General features: G+C 62.7%; 1 protein-coding gene across 4 annotated transcripts; it reads right to left on the bottom strand.

The window, feature by feature from the left end:
* Nucleotides 1-1,720: 1,720 nt before the first annotated feature.
* FLNA (filamin A) lies at nt 1,721-26,859 on the bottom strand. Of its 4 annotated transcripts, none has more exons than XM_027963275.2 (48): nt 26,745-26,859; nt 23,326-23,734; nt 20,048-20,296; nt 19,862-19,959; nt 19,592-19,739; nt 19,030-19,148; nt 18,858-18,935; nt 18,602-18,764; nt 18,325-18,528; nt 17,672-17,809; nt 17,463-17,586; nt 17,210-17,346; nt 16,916-17,109; nt 16,718-16,831; nt 16,483-16,626; nt 15,490-15,613; nt 15,246-15,406; nt 15,068-15,158; nt 14,804-14,973; nt 14,425-14,542; nt 14,071-14,333; nt 13,254-13,851; nt 12,995-13,168; nt 12,746-12,908; nt 12,508-12,668; nt 12,249-12,419; nt 11,748-11,871; nt 11,501-11,657; nt 10,714-10,903; nt 10,534-10,557; nt 8,075-8,322; nt 7,872-7,967; nt 7,585-7,687; nt 7,355-7,495; nt 7,120-7,248; nt 6,766-6,939; nt 6,502-6,663; nt 6,200-6,403; nt 5,971-6,123; nt 5,732-5,854; nt 5,345-5,611; nt 5,076-5,213; nt 4,790-4,905; nt 4,121-4,253; nt 3,215-3,391; nt 2,832-3,050; nt 2,543-2,746; nt 1,721-2,209 (listed from the first exon to the last, which is right to left on the bottom strand). In XM_027963275.2, the coding sequence occupies exons 2-48, from the start codon at nt 23,696-23,698 to the stop codon at nt 2,022-2,024; spliced, it is 7,947 nt and encodes a 2,648-aa protein (XP_027819076.1). In that variant the 5' UTR covers nt 23,699-23,734; nt 26,745-26,859; the 3' UTR covers nt 1,721-2,021. The 4 variants fall into 4 exon arrangements, with proteins under 4 accessions (XP_027819076.1, XP_027819077.1, XP_027819078.1 ...); XM_027963276.2 differs by having other exon boundaries at nt 18,325-18,525; XM_027963277.2 differs by lacking the exon at nt 10,534-10,557.
* Between the last annotated feature and the right edge of the window lie 610 nt (nt 26,860-27,469).

The following is a 27,469-nucleotide window of genomic DNA, read 5'->3' as shown; positions in this document are numbered from 1 at the left end:
AGTGGGTTGCAGGGGTGCCCCGGGGTGGCGGTGGGGGGGGCCGGGTGTGGTGTGAGGGTGGTCAGTTCCCCCGTCCCCCTGACTCAGAGCAGACAGGACCTGCAGGATGCAGGGGCCACTCCCCACAGGGTGACCAGACACCCCTTCGCCAGGCTTAGTAGGAAATAAGGGCCCTGGCGGGCGCCTGTGGCTGGACCCCTCTGCTCCGGGGGGGCCAGGTCTCATGCCGCTTGCCCCCAGCATATGGGCTCCTGGTGCCATCTGCGTGTCCCCCTCTCCAGAAGCCCTCCAGAGGTGGCGCCCTGTCTCGCTCCCTCCTGCCTGACTGGTCGAGGCTCTGGCCTGGTCTGGCCCATGGCCTCTCTTCAGGGCTGTCCTCAGGGTCGTTCCCCCTGTAGGTTCCAGCTTCTCCCCTTGCTGCCCCTCGGGCCTCATGACAGCCTGGGTGCGATGTATTATCCAGGGAGGGACAGGAGTCCTGTCTCCTGGTTACACTCTCCTCTGGGGCCATTTTCTCTCTGGGGGCCCCCACCAGCCAGGCTTTGGAACAGGGGATGGCACGGAGGGCTGATGGCAGGGAGGACTGTCTGCTCTTGGCAGGCTGGTCCAGGCAGCAGGCAGGAGAATCTCGGCGAGTCCAGGTAGGGGAGACTGTTTCTGGTGGGCCAGCAGAGGTGAGAAGGGGCTGATTGGCGGGGGGGGGGGGGCCCGTTCCCTGCCCCCACCCCAGGGTGGGACTTCTCCAGGCTTGCCATCTGCCTCTTTTTGCCCCCTTGTCCAGCTGAGCAGCTTCTAGAAGTGTTTTCTGTAGACCAGTGGCTGTAGGCACTCTGCCTGCTCCCTCCATGGCAGAAGGGGCTGGGGGCTGGGTGAGCCCTTGATGGGCCTGCAGGAGCTGGCCCCTGGCCCGTCTGATCCTGTTTCTCTCCTTTCCTAAGCTCACGCTCATCACTGAGGTGGCCGACAAAGCAACTGTGCCATGAACCCTGGGCTCATGCTGGCCCAGAAGTTGCTTCCAGAAAGGGGTATGGCTACCAGGTGCCCCATTGAGAGAGGAAGCTTGAAAGCTGGAGCCCTGACTGGCTTTAACAGCCTTCCTGACCTGCAGACCCGGGGTGGGCTGTGTGGAGAAGGTGGGAATTCTGAACAGCTATTCAGAACAGCATGCTAAGGGGCTGAGATTGCTCTACCGTGCCGAGGGCACAGCCCACCCAGGCACAGGTCAGACAGGCGCGGGTTCAGAAGGACCTAGTGAGGATGGGCAGATGCTGGCCAGGGGGCAGGGCTTTGAAGGTGTCCACCTGCTGCCACCTGTGTGGCTTGGGGACAGCCCCTTACCAGGGGCTGGTGGTACATTTAAGATGCCTGGGTCATGGCCAGGAATCTGCTGGGATTTGGCCTTCTGTTTACCTGGCCCTCCCACCCGGCACACAACCTCCTGTAGCCTGGTCAAGGCCTGGCCTTCCCCTGGGACAGCATCTGTTCCTGGTATGATCTGGGACAAGGACAATCATGTCAGGCTTGGTTCTTGGGGCACTAGACACCCCCTGGCCTGCATGGATCGGAAGCAAGGGAGGCAGAGAGGAGGCGGAGTCCCCAGGTACCCCCTAGGTGCTCAGGCAGCAGAGGGGGCTGGAGCAGAAGATCCCACAGCCTGTGGTCTGGGCCCGCAGCTCCAGCCACCCTGTCAGCCCTCTTTGCCACAAAGCTTGAGTCATGCTCAGGAGAACGGAAGCAGAACTTTTATTCCTCTTGGCTAGGGGAGAGAACTAGCGGGCAGGTGTGCATGGCCCCCCCCCCTTCACCCCTTCCAGAACCAAAGAAGACAGGCAGGCTGCCTCTGCTCGCCTCTCTCCTTTGCCCATGTGGAGGCAGGTGAGCGCAGCACAGGGCAGGGTCAGGCTGCAGTGACGGGGTGGCCAGGGCTGGCCGGGGCTGGGGCGGGTGCTGCTTGGGTGGCAAGGGGCGGGCGCAGGGGCACTTCTCGTCCTGGGAGCTGGTGGCTGGCAGGCGCACAGCACTCAGGGCACCAGGACTCGGTAGGGGCTGCCTGGGATGTGCTCGTCACCCCACTTGACCACCAGAGTGTACTCCCCCTTGTCCTTGAGCAGGTAGGACACGCTGTAGAGCCTGCTGCCCACGTGTTTCACCAGGATCTCCTCACAGGGCGTCCGGGGCCCATGCACGCCAACCAGCAGCATGTTGTTGCCTGGGAGTGGGGGCCAGAGCCTCACTGCCAGGCCCCAAGCTCCCTCCCATCAGTGGTGACTGCAGCGACCCGCTTTGTTCCTGCCCTGGGTCCTCCCCTTCCCACCTTGCCTGTCTTGGGGTGACAGCCCTTCTTAAAAACAGCCAGCACCCTGTCCTCCCAGAACAACCAAAGAACCTGCAGTTCCTCCAGGGCCCTGGAGGGCAGAGGAACTAGCAGGGGGGCCCAGAAGGCCCCCAAAGAGGCCTTCCCACCCGCTCTTTCCCAGGCACAGCCTCTCTGCTTTTCTCTCCAGCCTCCCATTTTTGGAAGGGCTGGGGCCCGCACACCCACCTGCTTTGCTGCAGTCCACCGTGAAGCTGCTCTTCTGGCCCATGTAGGCCTTGCTCAGCCCCACGCCTTTGGCCAGCACCTTGCTGGCATCAGTGGGACCCGGGCCTGGGGCACTGTGCTGGGGGACGGTGGCAGTCTTGGTCAGGGAGTCCACAAACACGGATGACGTCTCATGGAGGCTGTGGTTGCTGACGAGGCGGTGACCTGCAGGGCAGAGCAGTGGACAGCCAAGAGGTGGCAGGAGTGCCCAGCAATGGGTTGTGTAGCAGCCGTCTGGCACCAGGCTCACCTGTGACTCTGGCCTTGAAGGGGCTGCCCGCAATGTGGTAGGGGCCGCCGTACTTGATGGAGATGAGGTAGCTGCCAGGTGCCATGGGGGTGTAGGTGACGCGGTAGCCCTCAGGGCACTCATGGCAATCCATCTTCACCTTGGAAGGCCCGTCGATGGTGACTGAGAGGGCACCAGCGCCCGCATTGCTGGTGTTCACGATAAACTCAGCTGGGCTCCCTGGGGGCACGGGAAGGTAGGTACAGCTGGCCTGGCCCGTTGCCCCACCCCCCACCCCAACAGAGTCTTGTCACCTCCGCACGCCACCTGTTGTCACCAAGAGCTTGGAGGAGGGAACCCTAGTCATTGTGTTCACACACCAGAAGCCACTCATGCTGACCTACCTGTGATGCCGCCTTCCAAGCCAGCTCCATAAGCAGACACCAGGCCTGGGTCCCCTCCATGCCCAGGCTCCCCAACTCGGATCTTGAAGGGGCTCCCCGGGATGTGGGTGCCGTTGAATTTGACATCAATCAGGTAGATGCCATTCTCCCGTGGGATAAAGCGCACAGCATACTTATCTGAGGAACAGAGAAGTAGGTGGTGGGCCTGGGGTCCCTCCTCTAAAACTGAGCAAGTGGCATGTGCCCACCAATATGAGTCTAGCAGGTCTTGGGGCCCAGTTAGCTTCTTCTGGGAACTGTGCTGGGCACCTTCACCCTACTGTACAGAAATCCTGAAGCCCGAGGGATGAAGCTTTAGATGCCCAAGCTACTGACAGATGCCCAAGCTCACTTTAGATGCTGCAGCATTTGGACTGAAGTCTTTTGTAAGCAAGACACCTGCTTCAATGCCTCCTTAGAAAGGCTACCCTGAATGTCATATCCACCACATGCTAACTGGGGCCCAGAGATAGGCAGGAACTTGCTCGAGGTCATACAGCCAGCAAGGGGCAGGACTTAGCCATGGACGAGTCAAATTGAGCAGCTCCTCCCACCCCCAAGCCTGTCTGTGAGTTCCAGGCCCTGGCAGGACCAACTGCTAGACTTGGGGTCTCTCTTGTAAGAGATGGCAGGATCATGCCTCCAGAGGGCTTTGTCCTTTCTAACAGCATGGCTGCTGAGCCCAGTCCCCAAGGGCTTGGGTCCCAAGTAGGGGGCGGGGGGCCCAGGCCCTGTCTCGGCTGCTTGCAGATTATGTGTCTTGCTTTACACTCTCAGCCTGCTTCCAGCCAGCAGGGCCGGCCTGGGGAGGCCCACTGCTCCCAGCAGTGCCCGGGTGGATGGCTGGGTGGCCAGGCAGGGCCTCACCTTGGTCGATCTCGGTGACATAGCACTCCTCCAGGGCTCCTGAGGGGCTGTGCACCTTGGCATCGATTGCCCCCTTGGCCCCATTCAGGCTGACTGCAAAAGAGGCTGGCTGGTTGACCTTTAGCCCTGACTCCTGGAAGCACAGCAGACATGGTTAGGATAGCGGAGGCTGGCGGGGGTGGGGGGGGGGCGTGAGGGGAGGCTGGGCCCCAGAAGCAGGAGGCCCAGGGGGAGGCACTTACCCATCTGGCGTCCAAGTGGGTTTAAAGAGGGAGAGCCAGCGCTTCTCGAGGGGCAGCAAGCTCCAGGCACACACCCCAAACCCCTAGCCCCACGCACTCCAGGCACACAGCGGGTAGGCGGGAAGCAGGGCGCCCCCCGGCCCACAAGCAGCACTCAGCAGCCCTGGCAGGTGGCTGTCCCTCTTTAAACCTCAGCCCTGGTGCTCAAGGGGCACAGGCTTCTGTTCAAAGCCTTTAGACCTGAGACACGAGAAAAACTCCACGCGGCCGTCAGGGGTGCGTCCTGCCGACCCAGGCATGGGCTGTTCCCGGCCAGAGCAGAAGCAGCCCGGCGCCCTGAGCTGGGCTGGCTGGGTCCCTGGACACAGGAACTCTGGTCTGGCCGGGCACAGGAGCCCCAGGCGGGCGGTTTCTCTCAGTGCCTCACCTGAAGACTAGAAACAGTAAGGCGGCGGGCGTCACCAGACGGAGAAGCCACAGGTACCACGAAAGGGCTATCGGGGATGTGCTCCTCGTTGAACTTGACTGACACCTCATAGTCACCTGGATGGGGAGCGAGAACAAGATGGCCATGCATGCCTCCCCCCCGACAGCCCAAGAGGCCCTGGGGCCTCAGGGTGTTGAGAGGGGGAGAAGGTGGAGATCTCTGTATAGACCTGGACGGGCACCCAGCCCCAAGGGGCAGCCTGCCGGCCCCAGCCAGACCGCAGTACCTGGCTCCTGGACCACATAAGCCACGCCACAGGAGCCATCCTTGCGGTCCTCGAAGGAGATCTCGGCCTTGCTGGGGCCCTCGACAGCAATGGCCAGGCCCCCCGCACCAGCTTCCCGGGTCCAAATGCTAAACTCGGCTGCAGGAAGGCAGAATGTGTCCTCATGGAGGGCTGTGCTCCCCACCCCCAGCATGGGCTGCTGGAGACTTCCTCCCTCCCACTGCACCCCCAGCCGGGAGCAGACAGAGCCCCAAAGGAAGCAGGCCTACCTGGCACTCCAGCTTCAGCCCTTTCCAGGCCAGGGCCCCCGGCACGGACCTTGTGGGCTCCCCCTTCCCCCAGGGGCCCCACAGTGAACTGGAAAGGGCTCCCGGGCACGTGCTGGCCCTTGTACTTGACGCTGACTGTGTGCATGCCCATCTCAGCAGGCACAAAGCGGATGCAGTAAGTATGGTTCTCCCCTTCCACGATCTCGGCCTCATGGCTCTTGCCTGACGGGCTAGTCACCTGCGCTGTCATGTCCTGGATGCTAATTTCTGCAGGTGGGGGAATAGCCAGTTGAGCAAGAGACCCAGGCCACGCCTCTCTGTCCGGGGGCACCCCAGAGCTAGTGCTTAGGCCTCCCCGGGACCCGCCCAGGCGGCCACAGCTCCCACCTGGGATCTTGAGGCTGAGGTCACAGTGACTACCAACATTAGCCACCGATGGGGCCCGTCGCCTGCGCGTGATGCTCTCTTTTACGCGCCCCTCGCCTGTCACCTTCACGGAGAAGGGGCTGCCTGCAGGAAGAAGGCACAACCCACACCCCAGACAGGTTACCCTCTGCTGGGGGCCCCTGGAGTGTGGCATGGAGAGTCACCCAGCAGTGGGGGAGGTACATGGGTGCTGTACCCACCAGGCACGTGCTGGTCAGCAAACTTGATGTTGATGATATAGTTGCCAGGCTCCGTGGGGCAGTAGGTGACCCTGCATGTGCCATCCTCCAGGTCCTCTGTGTTGATGTCTACTTTGCTGGGACCCTCGATGGACAGGCTGAGCCCCCCATAGCCTGTGGGCGAGACATCCCTGAGCCAGGGGGCCAAGTATGGCAGTCTGACCCCCGCTCCCAGGTCCCTACCGCCTACCTGCATCGCGTGTATCAATGATAAACTCTGCTGGCTCAAAGGTGTGGCCTTCATGGAGGCCCTGGCCCGAGACCCGCACACGGCTGGCATCCCCGATCTCTGATTGGCTGATCACCACTGGAATGGGGCTGCTTGCCACATGCTGCCCATTCTTCTTCACGTGCACCAGGTGTTCTCCTGTCTCCTTGGGCACGAACGAGATCCCTAGGCACAGAGCGGGGCTGTCAGCCAGGGAAAGATATGCAACTACCCCCCACCCAGCTTCCCTCCCTCTCGGAAGGCCCTGCAGCCCAGCCTCTTACCCACGTGGCCGTTACGCAGCCGCTTCAGCAGACAGGGTTCTTCCCGGCCTGAGGGGGGCACCACTGTGGCAGTCAGCAGGCTGAGGTCCGTCTCGGAGATGTTGATGGGGATGTCAGCTGCAGAGCCCACCTTCAGGTGGGACATGCGCATGGAGTCGTCACCTGGCAGGGGTCAGTCACTGTGTGTCCAGGCACCGAGAGGGAGACCGCCCCCCCCCCCACCGCCAGCTGCCTCCTTTGTCACCGCTGCAGGCCGTCCCCTACCTGTGACCCTGGCAGTGAAGGGGCTGCCTGGGATGTGCTGTTCGTTGTACTTGACCAGGATGCTGTAGTCACCAGGTAACACGGGCAGGTAGGAGACACTGCACGTCCCATCCTGGTTGTCGGTGCAGCTGATCTCTGCTTTGGAGGGGCCCTCAATGGCCAGGGACAAGCCCCCTGGAGAGAGTTGTGAGTGAGGGTACAAACTGTGCCCGGGGACACTGCACCAACCATGCAAGCAGAGGCTGGGGGTGGGGTAGGGAGCCCTGTTTGGGGAGCATCTCCTGTGTCCAGCCCCCCAACAGATGACGGCATCCTGCCTCAATCAGGCAGGTCACGATGAGAGGGGCTGCTCACCCTCGCCCGCATCCTTGGTGTTGACGGTGAAGATAGCAGGCTTATTCACCACCCCATGTGTGAGGCCCGGCCCATAGGCTGTGACGTGGCCACAGTTGACATAATCCACGTAGAACTGTAGGGGGCTTCCTGTAGCAGGAATAGGGACCACATGGACCAGGGCCTCCCGTCATCCCCAAGTCTGTCCCACAGCCTGCCCCCCCAGGAGGTGGTCTGGCATGCTGAGTGGACGTACCTGGGATGTGCATGTTGTCATAGCGGATGTCCATCTCGTGCAGGCCAGCTTCACTGGGGGCGTAGCGCACAGTCACGGTGCCATCCTTGTTGTCAGTGATGGCGGGCTGTGCCACCTTGCCTGAGGGCATCCGCACCTCCCCTGCAGGGGAAAGGGGGGCCTGAGTCAGGGCAGCCCATGGGCACCCTCCGGCCTCTGTGGCTCCCTAGCCCCTTCCCAGCTGCACTCACCAGTGACCTCGCCCTTCTTGATGGTAAAGGGGATGACAAGGTCAAAGGGCCTCAGGCTGCTCACATCCAGCCCATTGACCCCCACCAGGGGCCTTTCTGGGGCCTGCGGGGGGCGGAGACACAGAAGGCCTGAGTGAGGAGCTGGAGGGAAAGGGAGTCCCGAGTGATAGGCTCCAGGGTCCCTCCCTCGAAGATAGTGGAACAGGGCCTCACGGGACACCCAGCTGGTCCATCCCCAAGTGTCCCCGAGGGCGGGGGGGGCTTGGAGGCGGCAGGGCAAGCCATACCCAGGTCTGCTGGCCCCCCTGGGCGTAGGTATATGGTGGTGCCAGCTGCTGAGGCCGTAATGGTGGCTGTGCCGTGGGCTGGTCTCCAGCCAGAGCCTGCAGAGCAAGGCACAGAGCTCGAGGCTGTCCAAACCCGCGAGCCCCGTGGGGGCGGCGAGCCAGGTCCCTGCCCAGACCCCCACCCAGCCCCAGTCCCTCCTGACCGTCACTTGGAAGGGACTGTTGGGCACATGTTCACCACCGAAGCGCACGCAGATGACGTATTTGCCGGGCTGGGGAGCCGTGTAGAAAATGTCAAAGGTGCCATCCTCATTCTCAACCACGTCCACGTCCACCTCAGAGCCGTCGGGCGTGCACACAGTGCAGGTGACCTTGCCTTTGCCCGCCGCCTTGGTGTCCACGGTGATCACGGTCTCCTCCCCTATCTGGATGGTGGGGCCGATGCCAGCACCTGGTGGGGCAGGGTGGGTCCCCGAAGGGGGGGCCGGGGCATGAGCTTGGTGCTCAGGCCGTGGCCATTCACGTGTCAGCCGCCCAGGCCTCTTACTGCCAACCACCAAGCACAGCCAGGCCTCCCGCCCCCCAAGCTGGGATGGTGAGTGATTTCTCAGAAGGCAGGAAAGGTTCCCCTGAACCACCTCAAGCCCGGGAGTCCTGTCTCGGGGGGTATCCCTGTCATGTGGGAAAAGCCCAATGGTTGGCATCCAAGAGTCTGAGAAGAAGAAGGGCCTGGAAAGCCCCGAGGCCACTGCCAGGGCCTAAGCATTTGCTGCCATCTCCCCTGCCAACTTGGCCTCAGCCAGTGGTGCCCTGGACCATTCTGACTGACAGCTGAGCCTCGGGCTGCCTTCACCCCTGTGGCCATGCCCTGGCCCCCAGTGCCGTGTGCGGACGCAGTGAGGCAGAGTCCTGCTGCAGCGTGGGGCATGTGACACTTGTTCCCCACCCCTGGGGCCTGAAGTTGCAATCGGAGTTTCCTGACAACTGAGAAGGCTCGCTCGACCGGAGACTTGCAGAGAAGGGGCAGCCGGGCATGGCTTGGTGCAGGCAGGGAACCGGGAGCAGGGAAGCAGGAAGGCAGCGGGGTTAGCACCCAGGCAGTGCAGCGCAGCAGGGGGGCCAGTACCCATAGGGCAGGGAGGCAGGGGGCCCAAGCCAGAGCCACGGCTGCGAGGCGGTGAGAGCAGAGGGGAGGGACAGTGACGTTATGATCTGGGCTCAGCCATGGAGGCTCGGGGGGCTGGGGACCGTGAGGCCTGGCAGCGAGTGCTTTCTGGAGCCTGGCCCCTGCCAGGGAAGCAGCTGGCAACACCGAACCCACCCCAGGGCCAAATTCAAGGGGGTCCCCAGCCGGCCACTTGGCCAGCCCCTGAACTGTACTGTCCACTGAGGGTGCCCACTTTGCGGGGCTCCAGAACACTACGCCTGGACCCCCACCGCCCACCCCCAACTGGGAGGCCTCACCTCATACACAGCCACACCTGCTCTCCCTGGCTCGGAACCTGGACCCACCATCTAGTAAGTGGCCTGGGCCCAAACCTCAGTTGACCCCAACTGCCCGTGCTCCCTGCCCAGCACCCAGCTCTTCATCAGGTCTGGGCTGCTCCATCCTTGAAGCCCCCCACCCCTTGAGGTTCTCCCCTCAAGCCCCACCCACCCACCAGCAGCCTAGCCCAAGCCAGCCCTGCAACTGATACCGAAGTGACTTCGGTTCCCCAACTGGGCTCTTTGCCTCCGCTGGCACATGGCGGCCAAGGTAAACCAAGACCGCTCTCTCGGCCCCAGTCTTGACCCTGCCCCTGGTCCCCAAGGTCCTATCCCCTGGCCCAGGGACACGGGCCTGTCATCTCAGACCCCAAGGCCCCCTGGACGGAGTCATCAAACCCCTGCCATCCTCTAGCTTTCTCCAGGGCCACCTTGGCCAAGGTCCAGGCCTCCAGCCTCCAGAGGCTCCCATGTGCTTGTGGCCTCTTGCTGGCATCCCTGGCTGGGGCGGGCCTCCCCTCCCAGGTCTGGTTGGGGACCATCTGAATAACGTCACTGCTGGGAGGGGCAGGAAGGGAGGGAGGCAGGAAGAGGGTGGGCCACCGAGTGCACTTTGGCACTCTGAGGCTGGGCTGGGCCCCGCCATGCTGGCCGCCCAAGCAGTCAATGCTGGTGCTACGGCACTACCAGCCAGCCCCACCCACTCATGCACCGGCACCTCCCCTGACCCGGGACGCAGAGGCCCCTGGGAGGTGGGGACGGGGGTCTGTGGATCCGGCCGGGGCTGGGGACTCCCGCTGCTTGGGGGAGACCCTGGATTCAGAAGGAGGAAGTGAAAAGAGACCGGGCCTACTGCCCGCCCCCGAGACTGCCCCGGGGCGCCAAGATCCCCAGACCCCAGAGCCCCCAGGGGGGTGCCTCTCAGGATGCACCTCGCCCCAAAGCTCACAGCTGCAACCCGACTTCTCAGGTGGAAAAACAGAGGCCCAGAGAGGGGAAGGGCTGGAGCACTCATGCCCAGCTCCAGAGGCCTCCCTGGGCCCTAACCCTCCAGTACCCCCCCTCTGTCCCTGCCAAGAGCTGCAGCTGGAACTATCCTGGGAATCAGCCGGAAGAGGAAAGGAAGCTGCCCTCTGGGCAGAAGGGGCATTGGGAGTGGCCCCAGCAAGCAGCTTACCTAGCCCGTGACCTCCGATTGACACTGAGGTGAGAGGGCAGAGAGCAAGGAGAAAGGTCAGGTGAGTCACTCAAGGGGGCGGCCCCCACTCCCACACGCCGCCCCAAGCAGCGAGCCCTTGCACACAGGCACACCCAAGCCCCGTGCTGAGCACCATGGCTGCTGGCACGCTGGGCTCACCTGTGACAGTGCACTTGCTGGCATCCCCTGTGGGCACGGCGCGGACACGGTATGGGGAGAAGGGGATCTCGTCACCACCATACTTGATGAGGATAGTGTAGCGGCCTGTCACGTCTGGCACGTAGGCTACTGTGTACGTGCCGTCATGGTTGTCTTGGATGTGTGTCTTCTTGGGCTTGCCCTCCGGGTCCTGTATAGCAGAGCACAGGGAAGAACAGTTGGTCCAAGCTCTCCCTGGCCCAGGATTTCCTCAGGTCCTCTCAGAGGACCAAGTGTCAAGCACTGCTGCTGCAGGGTCAGCCACCATGGCCCAAAATGGCTGCCTGCATCCAGCACTGTCCTTTACTTATTTCCCCACAGGCAAGGTCCAAAAGGGAAGCCCCCGATGACAGGCATGGCCAGGAAACTTGGCACCTATCCTGCTTTATCCCCACAAACAATTCTCAGCCCTAGTCCTCTACCCCAGGGCCAGCCCCAGCAATAGGACGAGCTCCTCTGAAAGATCCCAGAGTCCCAGCCTTATACCTGGCCCCGGAGAATGTTACAGGCAGAAAAGTTAAGGTACTAAGGGCTTTAGTGACATCAGAAGTAAGCAAGTATGTGTGTAGGGGAAGCCTGGGTCTGTGACCACCATCCTAGAGGCAGGGGCCTGGCTCCCAGGGAAGACCAGAGACCCCAGACTGGCTCATCTGCCCCAGGCTGTGGACCTCAGGCCTGGGTCCCTCCCCTCCCCACCTGCCATGGACCCAGAGCTGCGAAACAAAGGCCAGGTGGCCCCCACACTCACCGTGATCTGGACAGCCAGCAGGCCCTCCCCAGCGTCCTTGGCATCAATGGTGAACTCCACAGGCAGGCTTGCAGGCACACCCGTGGTGTTAAGCCCTGGACCGCTGGCCTTGACCTTGCTGGCGTCATGTGTAGGCAGCACCTTAACCTTGAAGGGGCTGTCGGGCCAGGATGTTGTGGGTGGTTAGAATGGCTCTTGGTGCCCAGGCCAGGGACCCTCCCCTAAGACAGAGGGCCCTGCTCCTTACCTGCGGGGTACCTCTTCGTCTCCATACAGCACCGAGATGCTGTAGGGCCCCTCACGGCTGGGCACATAGTTCACAGTCTGGGTGCCATCGGCATTGTCCACCACATCCACCGGCTCCACCAGGCCTGACCCCAGTCCCAGAGATAGAGTCTCAGCTGGTGCTCTGGGTTCCTAGGCCCACTACACTAAAAAGCCAGATCTGAGCCATGTATACTCAGCCCCCACCCCAGGCCTAGCCCTGCCGTCCCCAGGAACAGCCCTGAGCCTCTGTGACATGAGACACTAATCTGGGTACCATCTGGGCCCTTGCCCTCTCTCCTTCCCACCTCTGCTCAGTGGTCTATGTCCTTTTGGTCCCCTTCACCAGGTCACTGGCTCTGGTGTCACCTGAGGCTCCTCTGTCAACTGCCTGCCCACCTGCGTCCCACCCCAAGGTGTGCGAGACGCCCTCCCTCGGGACCAGGCCCTCCTGAACTGACCCCCACACCCCACACACACTCACCTTTGGGCCCCTGCACTTTGACTTGCAGTGGGGCCATGCCAGCCTTGCTCGTGTCCACCTGGAAGGACTGAGGGAGGTTGGCACGGACCATGCCCGGGCTCAGGCCAGGCCCAGAGCATTTGACCTTGGATGCGTCTGTCACATCGTGCACAGGGACCTTGAAAGGACTGCCTGTGGGGGCCAAAAGGTGGCATTTCTGAGACAGGCTGGAGGGCAGGCAGGTGGCCCCAGACAGACCCCAGCTGACCCGATTGCTCACCTGGCACTTGGTGGCCACCATAAGTGACGTTAAGGCTGTAGGTGCCAGCCTCGTAGGGGACATACTCAACCGAGCAGCTGCCATCCTTGTTGTCCATGCAAGACATCTTGGCCTCGGAGGGGCCCTCGACAGCCAAGCCCAGGCCCCCCGTGCCAGCTCCCCTAGTCCAAACAGACAGTTCGTTATCCCCCAACTTCTAAGGCCCACTGCAGCCCCTGCTTCTGGGGCTCTCACCCACCTGGTCTCCACAGTGAACTTGTTGGGCTTGTTGGTGGTGCCGCTTTGGATGCCTGGCCCATGGACACGCACTCGGGAGGGGTCGCAGCCTTCAGTCACTGGCACCTGGAAGGGGCTGCTGGGCACAGGACTGCCGTCGTAGGTCACATCCACAGAGTGGAGTCCTGCAGGAGGGCGGGCTGACTTAGAAGGGTCCCAGACTGCCCTGCCCCCTCACCTCCCGCAGTCCCTCTGGCACCCCGACACGCACCCTCCTCATATGGCGTGTACTCCACTTTGTACGTGCCATCGCCACAGTCCTGCACGTATGTCTCAGTCAGGTTGCCCGAGGGGTTGGCCACACGAGCCTTGACATGGGGCCCTCCAGTCTGTGTCAGAGCCCGGGCATCCACACTGAACTCGGTGGTGGCTTCTCGGAAGACACCTGTGGGTGGGGACATGAAGAGGAAGACGGGGACTCCAGGGGGCCCAGTTCCCCTGCCCCCATGTCCCACGGCAGAGCCTCGCACCTTGACCCTCAATCCCGGGCCCGTAGCACTGGATGCCCGAGGTGTCCACTGCGGGCTCCACCTGCAGCTTGCTGGGGAAGTTGGGCACGGGCTGGCCGCCGTATTTGATGGTGACGGTGTAGGCCCCAGGGCACAGGGGGATGTAGGTGATGGTGTGCGTGCCGTCACCGTGGTCCTGGATGTGCACCTCGGCCGGCAGCCCCGCCTCGGAGCGGATCTCGATGGTCAGCTCCGCGCTGCCTGCGCTCGAGCAGTCCACATGGAACTGCCCAGCCTCCCCAGCCGTGGCCCGCTCCAGCCCGGGGCCTGAGCACTTGACCTTGGACGGGTCGAAGCAGGGAACCACGTGGGCCTTGAATGGGGAGCCAGGGATGTGGGTGTCGGCGAAGAGGATATTGATGTTGTAGTCCCCGGGCTCAGTGGGCACATAGGACACAGAGCACGTGCCATCCCCGTTGTCCAGGCACTCGAGCTGAGCTTCACAGGGGCCTTCGACTGTCAGGCCCAGGCCGCCTGTGCCGGCACCCTTTGTGTCGATGGTGAAGCGGGCAGGAGACCCTGCACTGCCCCCCTGCAGCCCCGGCCCGAAGGCTTTTACCTGGAGGAAGAGGGGCGGGTCAGGAGCCCAAGCTGCACCAGCTCTCTGATCCTTGACCCTCAGACCCCAGCCTGACTCCATCTGTCTCTCTTCTCGTTCTGGCTTCCCTCCCCTACCAGGCGGGCACAGGCCCGAGCAGGGCCCTCGCTCAGAAGGACCAAAAGGAGAAGGAGTAAGGTCCAAAGCAGACATGGGCTGTGGCCCCGGCAACCCCCTTACCTTGCTAGGCTTGGTGGGGGGCACGGCTTCCAGGGAAAAGGGGCTGCCGGGCACAGGTATGCCATCATAGGTCACCTCAACCTCGTAGGGCCCCTCCTCACGGGGCACAAAGCGCACCACGCTGTTGTCAGCCCCGAGGCCTGGCTCCACCTTGCAGGGAACTGCTGCCCCTGAAGGGCCCACGATCTTCGACAGCACTTTGCCCTGGCCACCGGCGCCCTTGGACTTGACCGTGAACTCCTGGTCTTTGCCAACATCCACCTCTGTTGAAGCAATGAGGGGAAGACAGGACTATGAGGCCACTTAGGCAGCTTGGGCATCGCCAGCAGCTATGCCAGGGCCCCAGCAACTTACTTTCTCCCAGGCCGGACACCTTGATCTTGCTGAGGTCCAGGCTTGGAGACACTCCCACTGAGAAGGGGCTTTTGGGAATAGCATCACCTCCATAAGTGACATTGATGCCCACTGGGCCCTGAGAAGGGTACAGAAGACAGGGTCAGAAGTCATGGCTGAGCTCCCCTGTCCTGTGCCTTTCCAACTCGGGCATGGGGGTTGGGTGGTCAGAGACATTGGACCCTCCAACTGCTGTGCCCACTCTGTCCCAAGTGAGAAACCAGAGTGGGCACAAAGTCTCTTGGAGCCAGCCACCCAGCCCACCACATGAAGGGGCCCGCAGACTCAGCAGGTGTACAGACGGGTGTGGCCACAGGGGGTTATCAAGGGAGCTGGCTACCTGCTGCACAGGCGTGTACTTGACGGTATAGGTGTTGTCATGATGGTCAATGATGTCCACATCACGCACTGCGTCCCCTTTGGCCAGCCCCGAGAATTGGACATCCAGCTTGCCTTTGCCGGCAGCCTTGGTGTTGACCGTGAAGTGGGTGGGTTTGCCAAGCTCGACCCCTGAGGAGACACAGCAACCCTCTAGGGGCTCCTGCATGTGCACATACATACCCCGTTCGGGGCCCCAACATCCCCACAGGGTCCCCGTCCTCACCGGTGCGACTGAGGCCGGGACCCTCTGCTTTAACCTTGCTGGCATCATGGGAAGGCTCCACCTTGACCCGGATGGGGCTGGTGGGCGTAGCCTGCAAGGGGTGGGAGGAGAAGGGCTGAGAGGTGAGCAGCACCCCAACACCCAGCCATCTTTGGGGGCCAGGAGCAGCAGCACCCACCTGGTCAGCAAAGAGCACCATGATGGTGTAGCTGCCAGCCCCTCGGGGGGTGTACTTGACCGTGAAGGTGTCGTTGTCATTACGGATGATGTCGAAGTCGATGTCGGCCTCGGCAGGGCCCACCACGCCTGGGGCACACTTGATGCCGATGCTGACGTCACCTGCAGTGGAGGAGAGCATGGGGCTAGGGACCTCACAGGGATGCCATGCCCACCGGCCACCCACTCCTGAGGCAGGGAGTTACCCTGGCCAGCCTCCGTGCAGTCCACAGTGAAGTAGGTGGGCTCATGAGCCTTGAGTCCTGTCTTGGCCACTCCTGGACCATACACCTTGACCTTGTTCGGGTGGCTGCCAGCGCCCACATTCACCTGCAGGGCACAGGGGCAAGTGCAGGGTCACAACCAGCCCGGAGGACAGGCAGGGGCTTTCTAACCCACCGCCGGTGGGCACGCAGAGTGGCACCACCACCCTCGGAAATCTTTTGATGGCCCCTCAAACACAAGCAGACTTCCCTGGTGGCTCAGAGAGTAAAGTGTCTGCCTACAATGCTGGAGACCTGGGATTGACCCCTGGGTCGGGAAGATCTCTGGAGAAGGAAATGGGAACCCACTCTAATATTATTGCCTGGAAGATCCCATGGATGGAGCAGCCTGGTGGGCTACAGTCTGTGGGGTTGCAAAGAGTCAGATACAACTGAGCGACTTCCCTTTCCTTTTCCAAACACAAGCAACCATATGATGCTGCAATTCCATGTTTTGGTATCTATCCACCCAGAGACATGAGATCACTCGTCCCCTCTAACACCCATTCTGGACCGTTCATAGCACAGCGCCAACCAAAAGGTGAAAAAACTCCCAAATGTCCATCAACAAATGACTGGAAACAGAAAACGTGGTCTATCCACACAATGGTGTATCATCCAGCCGTTGAGAGGCAAGAAGCAATGACTCATGATATACAGGCCACAGGGGATATGAGTCCATCCCCACCCAGCCAGAAAGCAGAGAGAGGAGAGGCTGCTTAGGCCAGGGCAGGGGGCCTTTGGAGGGTTACCGACTTTCTTTAGGGGGTGGTGAAAATGGCCTCATCTTCCATTGTGGTGCTGGCTGCACAACTCGGAACTCACCCAAAACCACCAAGTTGGATATTGGAAAGGGGTCAACTGTATGGCATGCAAGTTTCATCAGAGTTGTATCAAACGAAGCAGGGGCCCCAGGGAAGCAGACTAGAGGCTCACCCGGAAGGGGCTGTTGGGGATGCTGACGCCTCCCCAGGACACCATGGCCGTGTGCTTCACTGGCTTCCGGGGCACATAGGAGCAGCTGTAAGTGCCGTTGCCATTGTCCTTGACCGTTGCCTCCACTGGGCAGCCCTCATTGTCCTGCAAAGTGGGCGGGAGCAAAAGGCCTCCTGGTCAGTGACCAGGTCTGGGCGCCTGCCCAGCCTGCTTCTGGCACGGGGGAGCACCTCACCTGGACTTGGACCTTGAGAGGAGCCTTCCCGCCGTGCTTGGCATCCACTGTGAACTCTGCTGGCTTGTTCACAGCCACGCCAGTCTTCTCCAATCCAGGCCCACGTGCCTTCACCTGATGGGAGGCCACCCAGTTCTCAGGGCACAGAGTGTCGGCACCCTCAGGCCCCCCCCCCACCCAGCGGCACATGCTCTTTACCCTGTCTGGATGGAAATCCTGGGGCGCGTCACGGATGTCAGCCATGAAGGGGCTGAGACGGATGTCCTCACTGTTGCATAGCACATGCACCGCGTACTCACCGGCCTCCTGTGGCCAGTAGCGCACATCGCAGGAGCCATCGCCCTTGTCGTCACACTCAATCTTAGCTTGCGATGGGCCCTCCACTGAGAAGCCTGACAACAGCCACCAGCTCGTGAGGGCCCTGGAGCCCTGGGAGGGTGGCCCTCGCCAGCCTCTGCCCCCGGGGTACTCCCATTGCAGCCACCTACTCACCCAGGGTGCCCACGTCGTCACCAATGGCCTCCACAACAAAGTCTGCAGACTTGCCGACGACACCGCCCTCCAGCCCAGGGCCCCATGCCCGCACCTTCTGATTGCCGCACTCAGTGCCCACTTTCACCTCGAAGGGACTGCAAGGAGAGAGCCACGCAGGGGAGTGCCGAAGGCCCCATCATGGAGGCAGGCTGGCCTGAGCCCTGCAGGGGAGGAGGTGTGCCACCTCTAAAGCGCTCATCCAGGGCCTCACCTGCGCCCGATATTTTGGCCACCCCACGTGATCGTGACGGTGTATGTGCCGGGGATCATGGGGTAATACTCGAAGCCATAGACACCATCACCCAGGTCCTTCTGCTTCACACGCTCTTCGCCCTCTGTCAGAGACAAGGGGAGGCCTCAGGCCTGCTGAGCAGTGGCCAGGGGCTGGTATCGCCCTACCCCAGCCACAGGCCAACTTACTGGGGCCCTTCACGGTGACCTTCAGCTCTCCGCTGCCCGCCCCCTTTGTGTACACTTTGAAGTCGGCTGTCTCCTTCACTCGCACACCCTTGGGCTGGAGACCCCGGCCGACAGCATGGCAGGCACCTGGGTTACAAGCTGTGAGCAGAGGACTGGTTGAGCTGCTGGGAACTAGTGCAGGGTGATCCCCTCCCTTGTCTCCCACCAGACTGGGCTGGTGGGCTGCCCAGGATGGTGAAGGCCATGTAAGAAAGAACCGGAAGGGACCATGACCCAAGGACCTGGGGCCCAGGCCCGGATGTGGCAGGCCTCCTTCCCTGCGCTCCATCCACACCAGCTCCCCCCGCAGCCCCCACACCCAGCCCACCCACCCCCGACCCCCGAGGAAGACAGATCCAAGTACCGTTGACCCTGTGGGCAGAGCAGAGAGCAGCAGGTTTCTAGACAGCTGGAGCGAGCTCTTCCGAAGGTGAAAGCGTGGAGAGAGAGAGAGAGGGAGAAGGCGAGAGGAGGAGGAGGAGGAGGCCCCAACAGTGGAAGCACAGACGTCCCAGGAGCCAGGGCAGGGCTGCAGCAGCACGTGCCCGGCTGCCCCCATCCAAGACCACCCGGCTGGAGATGTGCCCTGTGGAAGGCAGCTGGGGCTGGCCTACCTTGGCCCACAGTGACTGTGTAGGGGCTTCGAGGGATGGGCACCCCAGCGAAAGTGACGTGCACCATGTGGACGCCCTCCACGCTGGGCTGGTAGCTGCAGCGATACGTGCTGTCGCCCCGGGCCTCCAGCTGAGGCTCCACGGTACCCTTGTGGCCTGCTGGGTCCTGGATCACCACCTCCACCTCACCCATGCCCGCACCTGCTGGGAAGCAGCGGCTCAGTTTCCAGCCTCTCATCCTCCCATGGGCCTGCTGGCCTTAGCACCCTCCGCTCACCAGCAGTGAAGATCTCAAAGTAGGTGGTCTTGTTGGCGATGTTGCCGCTGGGCTCCAGGCCAGGGCCCTGGGCAGTCACTTTGCTGGCGTCTCCCTGGGACTTGTCCACATACACCTCAAAGGGGCTCTTGGCGATGTGCTGGCCGGCAAAGAGCACGGTGACCTGTTCCCAGGAGGGGCAGGCCATGAGGCCAGGGTTGGGGTCCCCCCTGGCCACAGCTTTTGCTCCCAGCCTCCCCTCAGGCTGAGGGCTCACCTTGTGAGTCCCCGTCACCTCGGGGACATACCAGACAGAGAAGGTACGGTTCTTATCGTTATTGGCGGTCACTTTGGCCTAGGGTGGGAAGGAGCCTGTGAGTCTTCGTTCGGAGCAGCCCCTGGCACACGGAGGCCTGGCAATGCGAGGCCCTACCTGCGGGCTGCCTTACCTCCTCCTGGTGCCCGGCCGGGTCCTCCACGTATACCAGCACCTCTCCCTGCCCGGCGCTTCTGGTCTCCACAGTGAACTCTGCCCTCTTCTTTACCATGTTGCCCGTAGGCTCAATTCCTGCCCAGGAAGGGTGAGGAAGCCATGGGTTGGCAGTCAGGGCCACCCCCTCACCTACACGGGCTCAGCACCCCTCCCTATTCCCTTCTGAAATGGTACTCTTGTGAGACAGGCCTGGGCCTGTTTCTAGAATGCTCGCTTGAGCGTGCTGGGACTCGGGCTCCTGTCAGATAACCTGGCTGGGTCTCAAGTTCACTTACAGCAAAGTGGATGGGTCCTTACTCCCTAAACACACTCTGCCTTGGGTGGGTGTGACGTGGGGAACATCCAGCCAGGGGCTGCTTTTGATCAGCCCTGACCCACTCCTGTCTGACTTGCGGAGGGCAGTTGATAACCCGGCGGCCACATGATGGAAGATTCCCAAGGAGCTGACATTTCCCAGAGGATGCGGCCCCACGGGGAGAAGGTGACCTCACAGGAACACTCCTGCCTGGCTCCCTCACCTGGCCCGTAGGCTCGGGCTTTCTTCGGGTTGAGTTTGGGCCGCAGGGGAGCCCCCGGTTTCAGCTTGGCCTTGGGGAACTGGGACAGGTAGGTCATGACGGAGTGCTCATCCACGTTGGGGTCCACAATCTCCTCGGGGGTGATTACCTTCACAGACAGAATGAGGAGCCAGTGGGCCTCCAAGCCTTGGGCTCCTGGGACACTCCACCTCTCCCCATGGGGACCTCGGCCCCCATGCAGACCCTGCTGGTCAGAGTAGGGGGGCATACCTGAGGGATGCCCAGCCAGTCATCAGCTTGTTGCATGGCTTCCCGTGCATTGTTCACGGGCTTGCTGGCATCCCAGGAATCCCAGTCAGGGCACAGGCCTGCAGATGGAGGAAAGTCGTCAGTCTAGGGACCACGGGACCTCGCCACAGGCCGTCCCCTTCACCCCCAACACCTGACACCCCTCACCTGGGGCACAGCTGTCGACCAGGGCGCCCAGGGCTCTGCCACTCTGCCAGTCGCGGCTGAAGTTGGTAATGGGCAGCTGTGGCAGCTTGTTCTGGATCCAGCCCAGCAGCCTCTGCTTGGGGGTCTGCTTCTTGGCCTCCTCGTCCTCCTCCTCATCCCACATGGGCATGGAGATGGAGTAGTGCAGGATCAGGGTCCAGATGAGGCCCAGGATCAACTTGAGGTTCCCGTCCACAATGGCCTTGCTGTCTGCAAGGGCAATGAGTGGCAGCGCTGGGTGGGCACGGCTGACCCGGGGCAGGGGGGCTGGGCACAGGCACAGACGCATGTGCACACACAGCTTCGGGGGTGGGGGTGCAGAAGTGCACACACAGGACAGCAGGCCACTCCCAGGCACTGGCGAGTGTGGGAGACAGCGGGCCCCAGGGAGGAGGAGGAGGCCTCCGTGAGGCAGGGTGGGGTGCGGGTGCCTGTGAGAGCATCAAGGAGGTTCAGGGGTAAAACCTCCCCAGACATGCAGTGCCAATACAGCACAATCAGGGGAGCTGCCAGAAGCCCCGGGGCCATGTGGGCCCAGAAGACGGACAGGTGACAGATCCAGGCTGCAGACGGGGCCCCGATCCCCAAAGATGGTTCCAGAGAAAGAGAGTGGATGAGTGCTTTGCAGCCGCCCAGGCCCCTCTCCAAAGGTCTCCAAGGAAGGGGCAGGGGGAACAGCTGGACCCCGAGGCCTTGATGCCAGGGCCCCTGGGCGGGCACTGGGGAAGAGGAAGGCAAGTGGGGGTTGGGTTGGGAAATACAACTGCTGGCCCAGGGTTGGGACGTGAATGGCTGAGGCTGGGGAAGTTGGGCAAGGACCCTTTGGGTGGAGGGTGTGAACCCCCACCTGCCCCCACTTCCTTCATGCTCGCCCCTCCCCTGACAGAGCCAGGCTGGGGGTTGGGCCATTGGCCTGGTGCAGGGGAGGGGCTGGTCGCCCCAAGGAACCAGCGGTCTGGCCCTGACTCACTGGGGCCCAGCAGGGATGGCCTGCCAGCCGGGATGCCGAGCAGGACACATTCCAGGGGCCCCCTCACCCAGCCCGGTGGGGGCGGGGGTGGGGCCTGCCAGCCTGGGTTGGGTGCCCAGGGCCCCTCGCTTAGTAGGGGGTTGTGGGTGGGGTCCCAGAGTCCTGCTGTCTCAGCAGTAGGCTCAGCCACTGCCCGCCCTCCTCACCACTTATCAGGCTGCTGGGCTGCAGGCGGGTGGCCACCAAGCTCACCACAGGGGAAGTGGTTAGGGCAGGCACCCAGCACCCCATCACCATAGCAACCCCTCAGGGCCCCACCCAAGGCCCTTCTGGGTGTCAGTCTCAAGCGCTTGGGGACTGGGGCTTAGGGCTGGGTCTGAGAACACAGGAGGGCCGCTTATCTTTGGAATCCCTGCTGATGGGTTCCACTCACCAATAATCAGGAGAAAATGCTTGTCCAGCAAGTCAACTGGGGGGTGGGGACCAGGCAGCCTCTGAACCCAGCAGGCCCCACCTCAAAGACCAGCTCAACACCACTCAGAGCAGAGTGGCCTCCCAGTTCTCAATGGGGGGCTCGTCCCAGTCCTATACCACTGCCTCGCACCATTGCCAAGGGGCAGGAGAGGGGGTCTCAGGCTAGGGATGACTGGAAGGCTCGGAGAAGACCAAGTACATGGGAGCACTTGTGCTTTCCCACCAGGTTCCTATCCCCAGAACCCTGAGCCTGGCACCAGAGCCCTCGGGAGGCCTGAGGTCCACCCAGACCCACGAGGGGACACACAAGGCCAAGCTCATCGGTTCTCCTGGGGCTGGGCCCTCCCCCTGGTCCATAGGAGGCTGGCTCAGGCCGTCCCATCCAACTCACAAAAGAGGGCTGGAAGGACTGGGCTAAGTGTTGAGAGACTGACTGGTTGGATGGCCCCGCCCCATCCCACCCCCTTTCCCCAGCCCCCGGGCCAGCCTGCCCCCTCCTTCCCCTAATCACTGCTGCTTTCCAACATTTTTTTGCCTTATATGGCAAAGCTCTGGGAACTAGGCCTGCTCCAGCCAGCTCACAAGAGGAGAAGAAGGGCGGGGGGGGGGGGGACCCCCCCAGACAACTGGGGTGTGGCTCGCCTCCCCACATCCGGTTGCCCCCCCACCCAAGGCTCAAAGATGACTCAGCTTGGCTAGACTGAGTATGGGACTGGGGGGTGGGCCTCGGCCTGGACTTGCATTCCAGAAAAAGAGGTGGGGCCCTTGAGACCTGCTCAGAGTGATTGGGGGCACCTGAGTCTTGGTCCCTCACTTTCTCAGGCTCAGCATGGACCAGGCCAGGACTGCAGGGGCCGCTGGAAGTTCTCTTTGACTGCTGAAGAAAATAAAGCTGGTGCCCCTTTGCTCCCTGTCTCACGTCGCCGCCCCCCCCTCCAAAGTCACCAGTTCTGGTGCCGGTCCCTGTGTGGCTCCCATCTCGAGAGGTGCCTGGGAATGATGTGGTAGGCCTAGTCAGTGCCAGCCTCACCAGCCCAGTGACACGGACACTGGGCTGGCAGTGAGCCCAGCACATGTTGGAGTACCTCCCAGCAAACCCCTGTATTCTAGATGCAGAAAAGCAAGTCCTACATGGAAGCAAGAGTTTGGCCCGCAATCAACAGTAACTGGGTGTCTAAGCAACTACAAGCCAGCACCCAAACCTATCTCAGGTGCTGTTTGGCTAGCTATGGTCCTCTCTGGGCCCCCAGTGCCCAAAAGGAGATCTAAACTTGGAGCAATCTTCAGTTGAGGGGTCCTAGACAATGGGACCCACAAGCTCCAAGCCTCTGTTTAGGAACCACAACGGTGTCCAGAGGCCCAAGAGCCATCTCCCAACTGCTATAGAAGGTGGAGAGTCCTGGCCTCCTCCTCGTTAGAGATGGGGCGCTGGGCGTACGGCCAGAGCTTGGCTAGTGCCCACCGCACCGCCTTCCCACTCCCCCCCTACCCCGCCCCGGCCCTCTCCCACCGCAGGCGCAGGGGCAGGGGCGCGGCCTGTGGAGGATGTGAGCTCAGCCTGGGCGTGGGCCAGCCGGGGACCGGCGGGCGGGGGCGCGTAGCGGTCCGCACGCACCGCTGGGTTGCGAGCCTTTGTTCTCGAGGCCCGCACGCAGCTGGGCGGCCCCGAGGGCCCCCGGGGCAGCGCCGCAACTTAAGGGGATGTCTGCTAGGGGTCGGCTCGGGGAAGAGGGGAGGACGCGCGGAAACCCCCGCCCTCGCCCCGCCAGCGCCACCGGGCGGCCCGCGCCCTCACCGATGGACACGAGCTTGATGCTCTCGCGGTCCAGGAACTCGAGCGCCACCGACACGTTCTCGAGCTGCATCTGGCGGAAGGTGGGCCTCTGGTTGTGCTTGCGGTGCATCTTCTTCTGGCTGAGCACCTCGAGCAGTGCGATAAGCCGCAGCCCGTCGCTCAGGTCCGTCTGCAGGTTGGCGATGCGCTTGCTCACGCACTTGAGGTGCTCGTTGCACCAGCGCGTGAACGTGTTCTGCTGGATTTTCTTCCACGGCGCATCCTCCGCCAGGTCCTTCTCAGTGGCCGGCATCTCGGCGTCTCGTGTGTCGGCGCCGATGCCCAGAACCGCGCCCGCAGCGCTCTGGCCCGCCCGAGAGTGGGAGCTACTCATTTTGAGGCGCGAGGAGCCGATGGGCGGTGCTGCAGCCTAGACAAGGGGACGGCCCTTTAATTAAAGTCGCAGGCACCTCAGCGAGCGCAGGGCGAGGCAGACAGCTGAGGTTGCGCTGCGGTGAGAGCGAGCCCTTTAAATGCTGATGGAGGCGGGGCCAGGAGGCGGGGCCGCGGTGGGGTGGGGCTTCGGGGCCGCACCCGCCCCGCCCCTCCCCACCCGTTGGAATGCCCCCCTGAGTCCCCCCCCCCGCCCCGCCTCTTTGACCCGACCCCCAGGCACCGGGAAGGGTCGTTGGCCCCGGAGCGGGCGAAGCTGCGAGGAAATGCTGAGGTCTCCCTCCCGCGCTGTAGGAGACGCTGCAGCGATGAAAGGCTGAGCAACGTCTAGAGCGGGGGACCGCTTGGCCTGCAGCGGGCACACCATACAAGGGACTTTCCTTCCCCAAGGCCCCTGCGGGGGGTGGCTCGCCCTCCGTGAGTCACGTGGACTCCGCTCGGTCCCCGCCGCCCCCTCCCCCCCAACCTCCGGCGCTCGGGGGTCCCTGGCCGCGCCACAGCCAGCCGCCTCGCCGGCAGCCGAGAGAAAGGGCCCGATCCGAAGGGGCGAGCCCTTGGAGAGCGCGGGTCTGGAGAAGGCTCTGCTGCCCGCGCCGGGCGTGCGTGCGCCACGCCAGGGAAGGCCGTAGCCGCACGACCCTAAGCCGCCCCCCAGACCCCCAGAACCCCAGAACCCCAGAACCCCTGCCCCAGCAAGCCTTCCCGCTCTGCAGGATCCTGGCCTGCGCCCGCCGGTCCCAACCGCCTCCCTCCCTCCCCCCTGCACCCCAGAGGAAATGGGGCACTGGGCCAGGAGGCCACCGGCGCTCCAGGAGCCAGCAGCCTTGGAAGGGGCCTGGGCATGCCAATGGGCACTGGCACGGGGTGCCCTGTGATGCGATGCATGCAGAGATGGCGGGTAAGCCTGCCTCACCCACCGGCAGTCTACCAGAGGCGCGAGGGGCTTCCCCTCCGTGGCTGGGATGGCCCCTGAGCCCAGCGTGACCCAGGAGGCTGCCAGAGGGACCTGCCCCGGGCTTCCGATAATGCACTCTGAGCACCTGGGTCTCAGTGGGCTTCGGGGTCGTGGGAGAACAGAGGAGGCCTCCCGGACAGGGGGGCCAGGGGACTGAGGGGGGGCAAACCATGAAAGGCAGCTGGGGCCTGCCGTGGAGCCAGGACTGGGTACTGGGGACCTATTCGCTCAAAATACATTTTCTTGTAGATAACTGGAGACTATGGGGGGGATACTAAGACCAACAAAGGCACAGAAGCAAGAGGCCTGTCAGGGACAGTCACTGCCACCTTCTTCAGTCTGGAGAAGCCAGCCTACTGGTGGCTTCGTCCCCAGAGTGGACTCACTTCCCTCGGTCCTGTGTCCTTCCCCTCTGCAGGATGTTCCCTTCTTCACATCTTTTTTTTTTTTTCCCCCAGAAAGGCATGTCTCTGTCCCTCCTGCTTCGTACTTAGATCGAGCTTCCTACTAGCAGTACCTCAGTTCTCTGCTAAAGACCAGTGGGAAAGAAGCCCCTAGGTCAGCATGCCCAAATAAGGCCAACTCTCACAGCCCTGGGGACTGTGTCACCCACAGTGGGGCTGCAGTCAGCACCTGGCCTCCAGCATGCTCTCTTTGGGGCTGCCTGGTACCCCACACTGGTTTTTGCTCACCAGTGACATTTTTCAGTCTAAAGGCCTGACCACTTTAGACACACCTGCGCAAAATTCCACACCATGGTGTCTGGGGACTGGGATGGAGGTGGGAGTGACAGCAGTAGAGGGGGACCCGTGCAGACTCCTCCCTAGCAGGCCCCACCCAAGCAGAGATGAGAGCCATCCTTCTGATCCCCTGCCCCCCTGAAGAGCCAGTCCCCCAAGGAGAGAATCATACTGAGAGTTCATTGTCACTTGACAAGTGCCATCCAGTTGCATTATCTGTGTTCTTTTCTTAATCTGCAGAGAGCAGGGAAACTGAGTCAGCGTCAGTAACCAGCAGCCAACTCCAGCAGAAAGGGGGACAGAAGCCCTGGCTGCCAGCCTTAGGCTTCTTCCCTATTTGGGGGGTGATAAGAGATGGGGCTCTAACGAGTTCTTGTCCCCAGGGGACATAGTATCACCACCAGGTGGCGCCCCATCCCAAAGCCCCCAGATAGGGCAGTCCCTGGAAGCTGAAATACAGCTCTTTCATATTTTCCCTTATTTGGAGTCGATTTCTTGGATGTTGTTAGACACACCCCGCCTCCCACCCCAACTCCTTCCCTCAGACCCCAAGCCAGGCCCTCCCACGGCTGGTGAAAGAGAGGCACAGGGTGGCAGGAGAGGCTGCCCAAGCCCAGGTGTGGCAGGCAGGCTGACAACGCTCCAGGGCTGAATTCCCACCTTGACTGCGCTGCTAGGAGCCCGTGCAGGTGGGTCTCCCAGCGGCCGTCACCTACTCCTCCTGGCCCAGGAATTGGGGTGGGTGGGGGTGGGGGGCTGGCCTTCACATCCTGCCTGGCAGTGAACATCCAGCTCAGAGCCAACCTGGGACAGGGCCCAGCCTCGAATCTAGCATGGCCAACCCCATGTGCCCTCGCCCCAGTGGAGCGCAGCAGCCCAGAAGCCAGCCCCACACCTCTACCCAACGCAGCCAATGCCCAGAGCACTGATGTCAGGGAGGAACCGACCGTCGACATCCCTCCTGGGGGCATATTGGCTGCAAAGTGTCTTTCCAGGTGGCCTCTCGCCCTGACCCCACACAACGTCCTGCTTCAGAGCCCTGCCTTCCTGGACAGTCATGCAATGACCTGCCCCCCAGTTCACCCTCCCAGGGCACCCCCATGGCTGTTGGGCTCTCACACTGCGGGGCCAGACCCAGATTCCCCAGGAAACCAGGGAAGGCGGCTGCACCACCACACCCCGGCTTGCAGCTGGCCCCGGGCACCCCACCACCAACTCCGTGAGCTGCCCGCCGACCACTCTGCTCGGTGCCCGCCAACCGCTCCGCCCGGTGCCCGCCGCGGACGCCTCACCTTCTCTCCCTGCGGGCGGCCGGCGGCCGCGGGGTGGCGCCTGGCAGATCTTCGAGCCCGCGCCTGGCGCCTCGGGGCTCTGCTGGCGTCTGCTGCGCGCCGGGCGCCTCCACGCGAATGGGCCGCTGCCGCCCGCCTTCTTGTTGGCCGCACCCCCGCCCCGCACCCGGCCCGACTCGGCCCGACGAGAAAGCCTTAATTGGTAAAAATCACCCAGGAGCGGGGCGGGGGGGGGGTTTCGAGGGGGGGCCCCGCGGGGGCGCGCCGTGAGCTCAGGCGCCTGGGCAGCCGGCGACGCCCCCCTACCCCCGTTGAGATGAGCTCACCCTCTGCTGACGGGGAGGGGCGGCCCGGAGGGTCTGCAGAGCCTGCGTCTCGGCCCAGCAACGAAGGCCACCTCCTCCAGGGAGCTGCCCAGTCTTGCGCCGCCCCCCTACCTTTACCCCAAGCCTGGGGCTGGTCGGACTAGTTGGATTCTACCTTGGAGGGGGAAGTGCAACAGGCTCTAGCAGGTATGCACTGAGAGCCTCCCACCTGAAAGTCTGCACGGGGGCAGGGACCTGAGCCCCAAGACAAGCCAAACAACATCCCGGGCTGGCATGGGTTTGGCCCCTGCCCAGTGCCAGGCCTGGCCTGGAAGCAAGCAACAGAAGTGGACTGAATTCTCAGCAGCACAGTTAGCTGCAGTCCTGAGGCCTGGGCATGGACAGTGGGGTGCAGCCGAG

Source organism: Ovis aries, chromosome X (genome assembly GCF_016772045.2).
Source record: "Ovis aries strain OAR_USU_Benz2616 breed Rambouillet chromosome X, ARS-UI_Ramb_v3.0, whole genome shotgun sequence".
NCBI lineage: Eukaryota > Metazoa > Chordata > Mammalia > Artiodactyla > Bovidae > Ovis > Ovis aries.
Note: the sequence above shows the minus strand (reverse complement) of the source record. Positions and strands in the feature narration are given on the sequence as shown.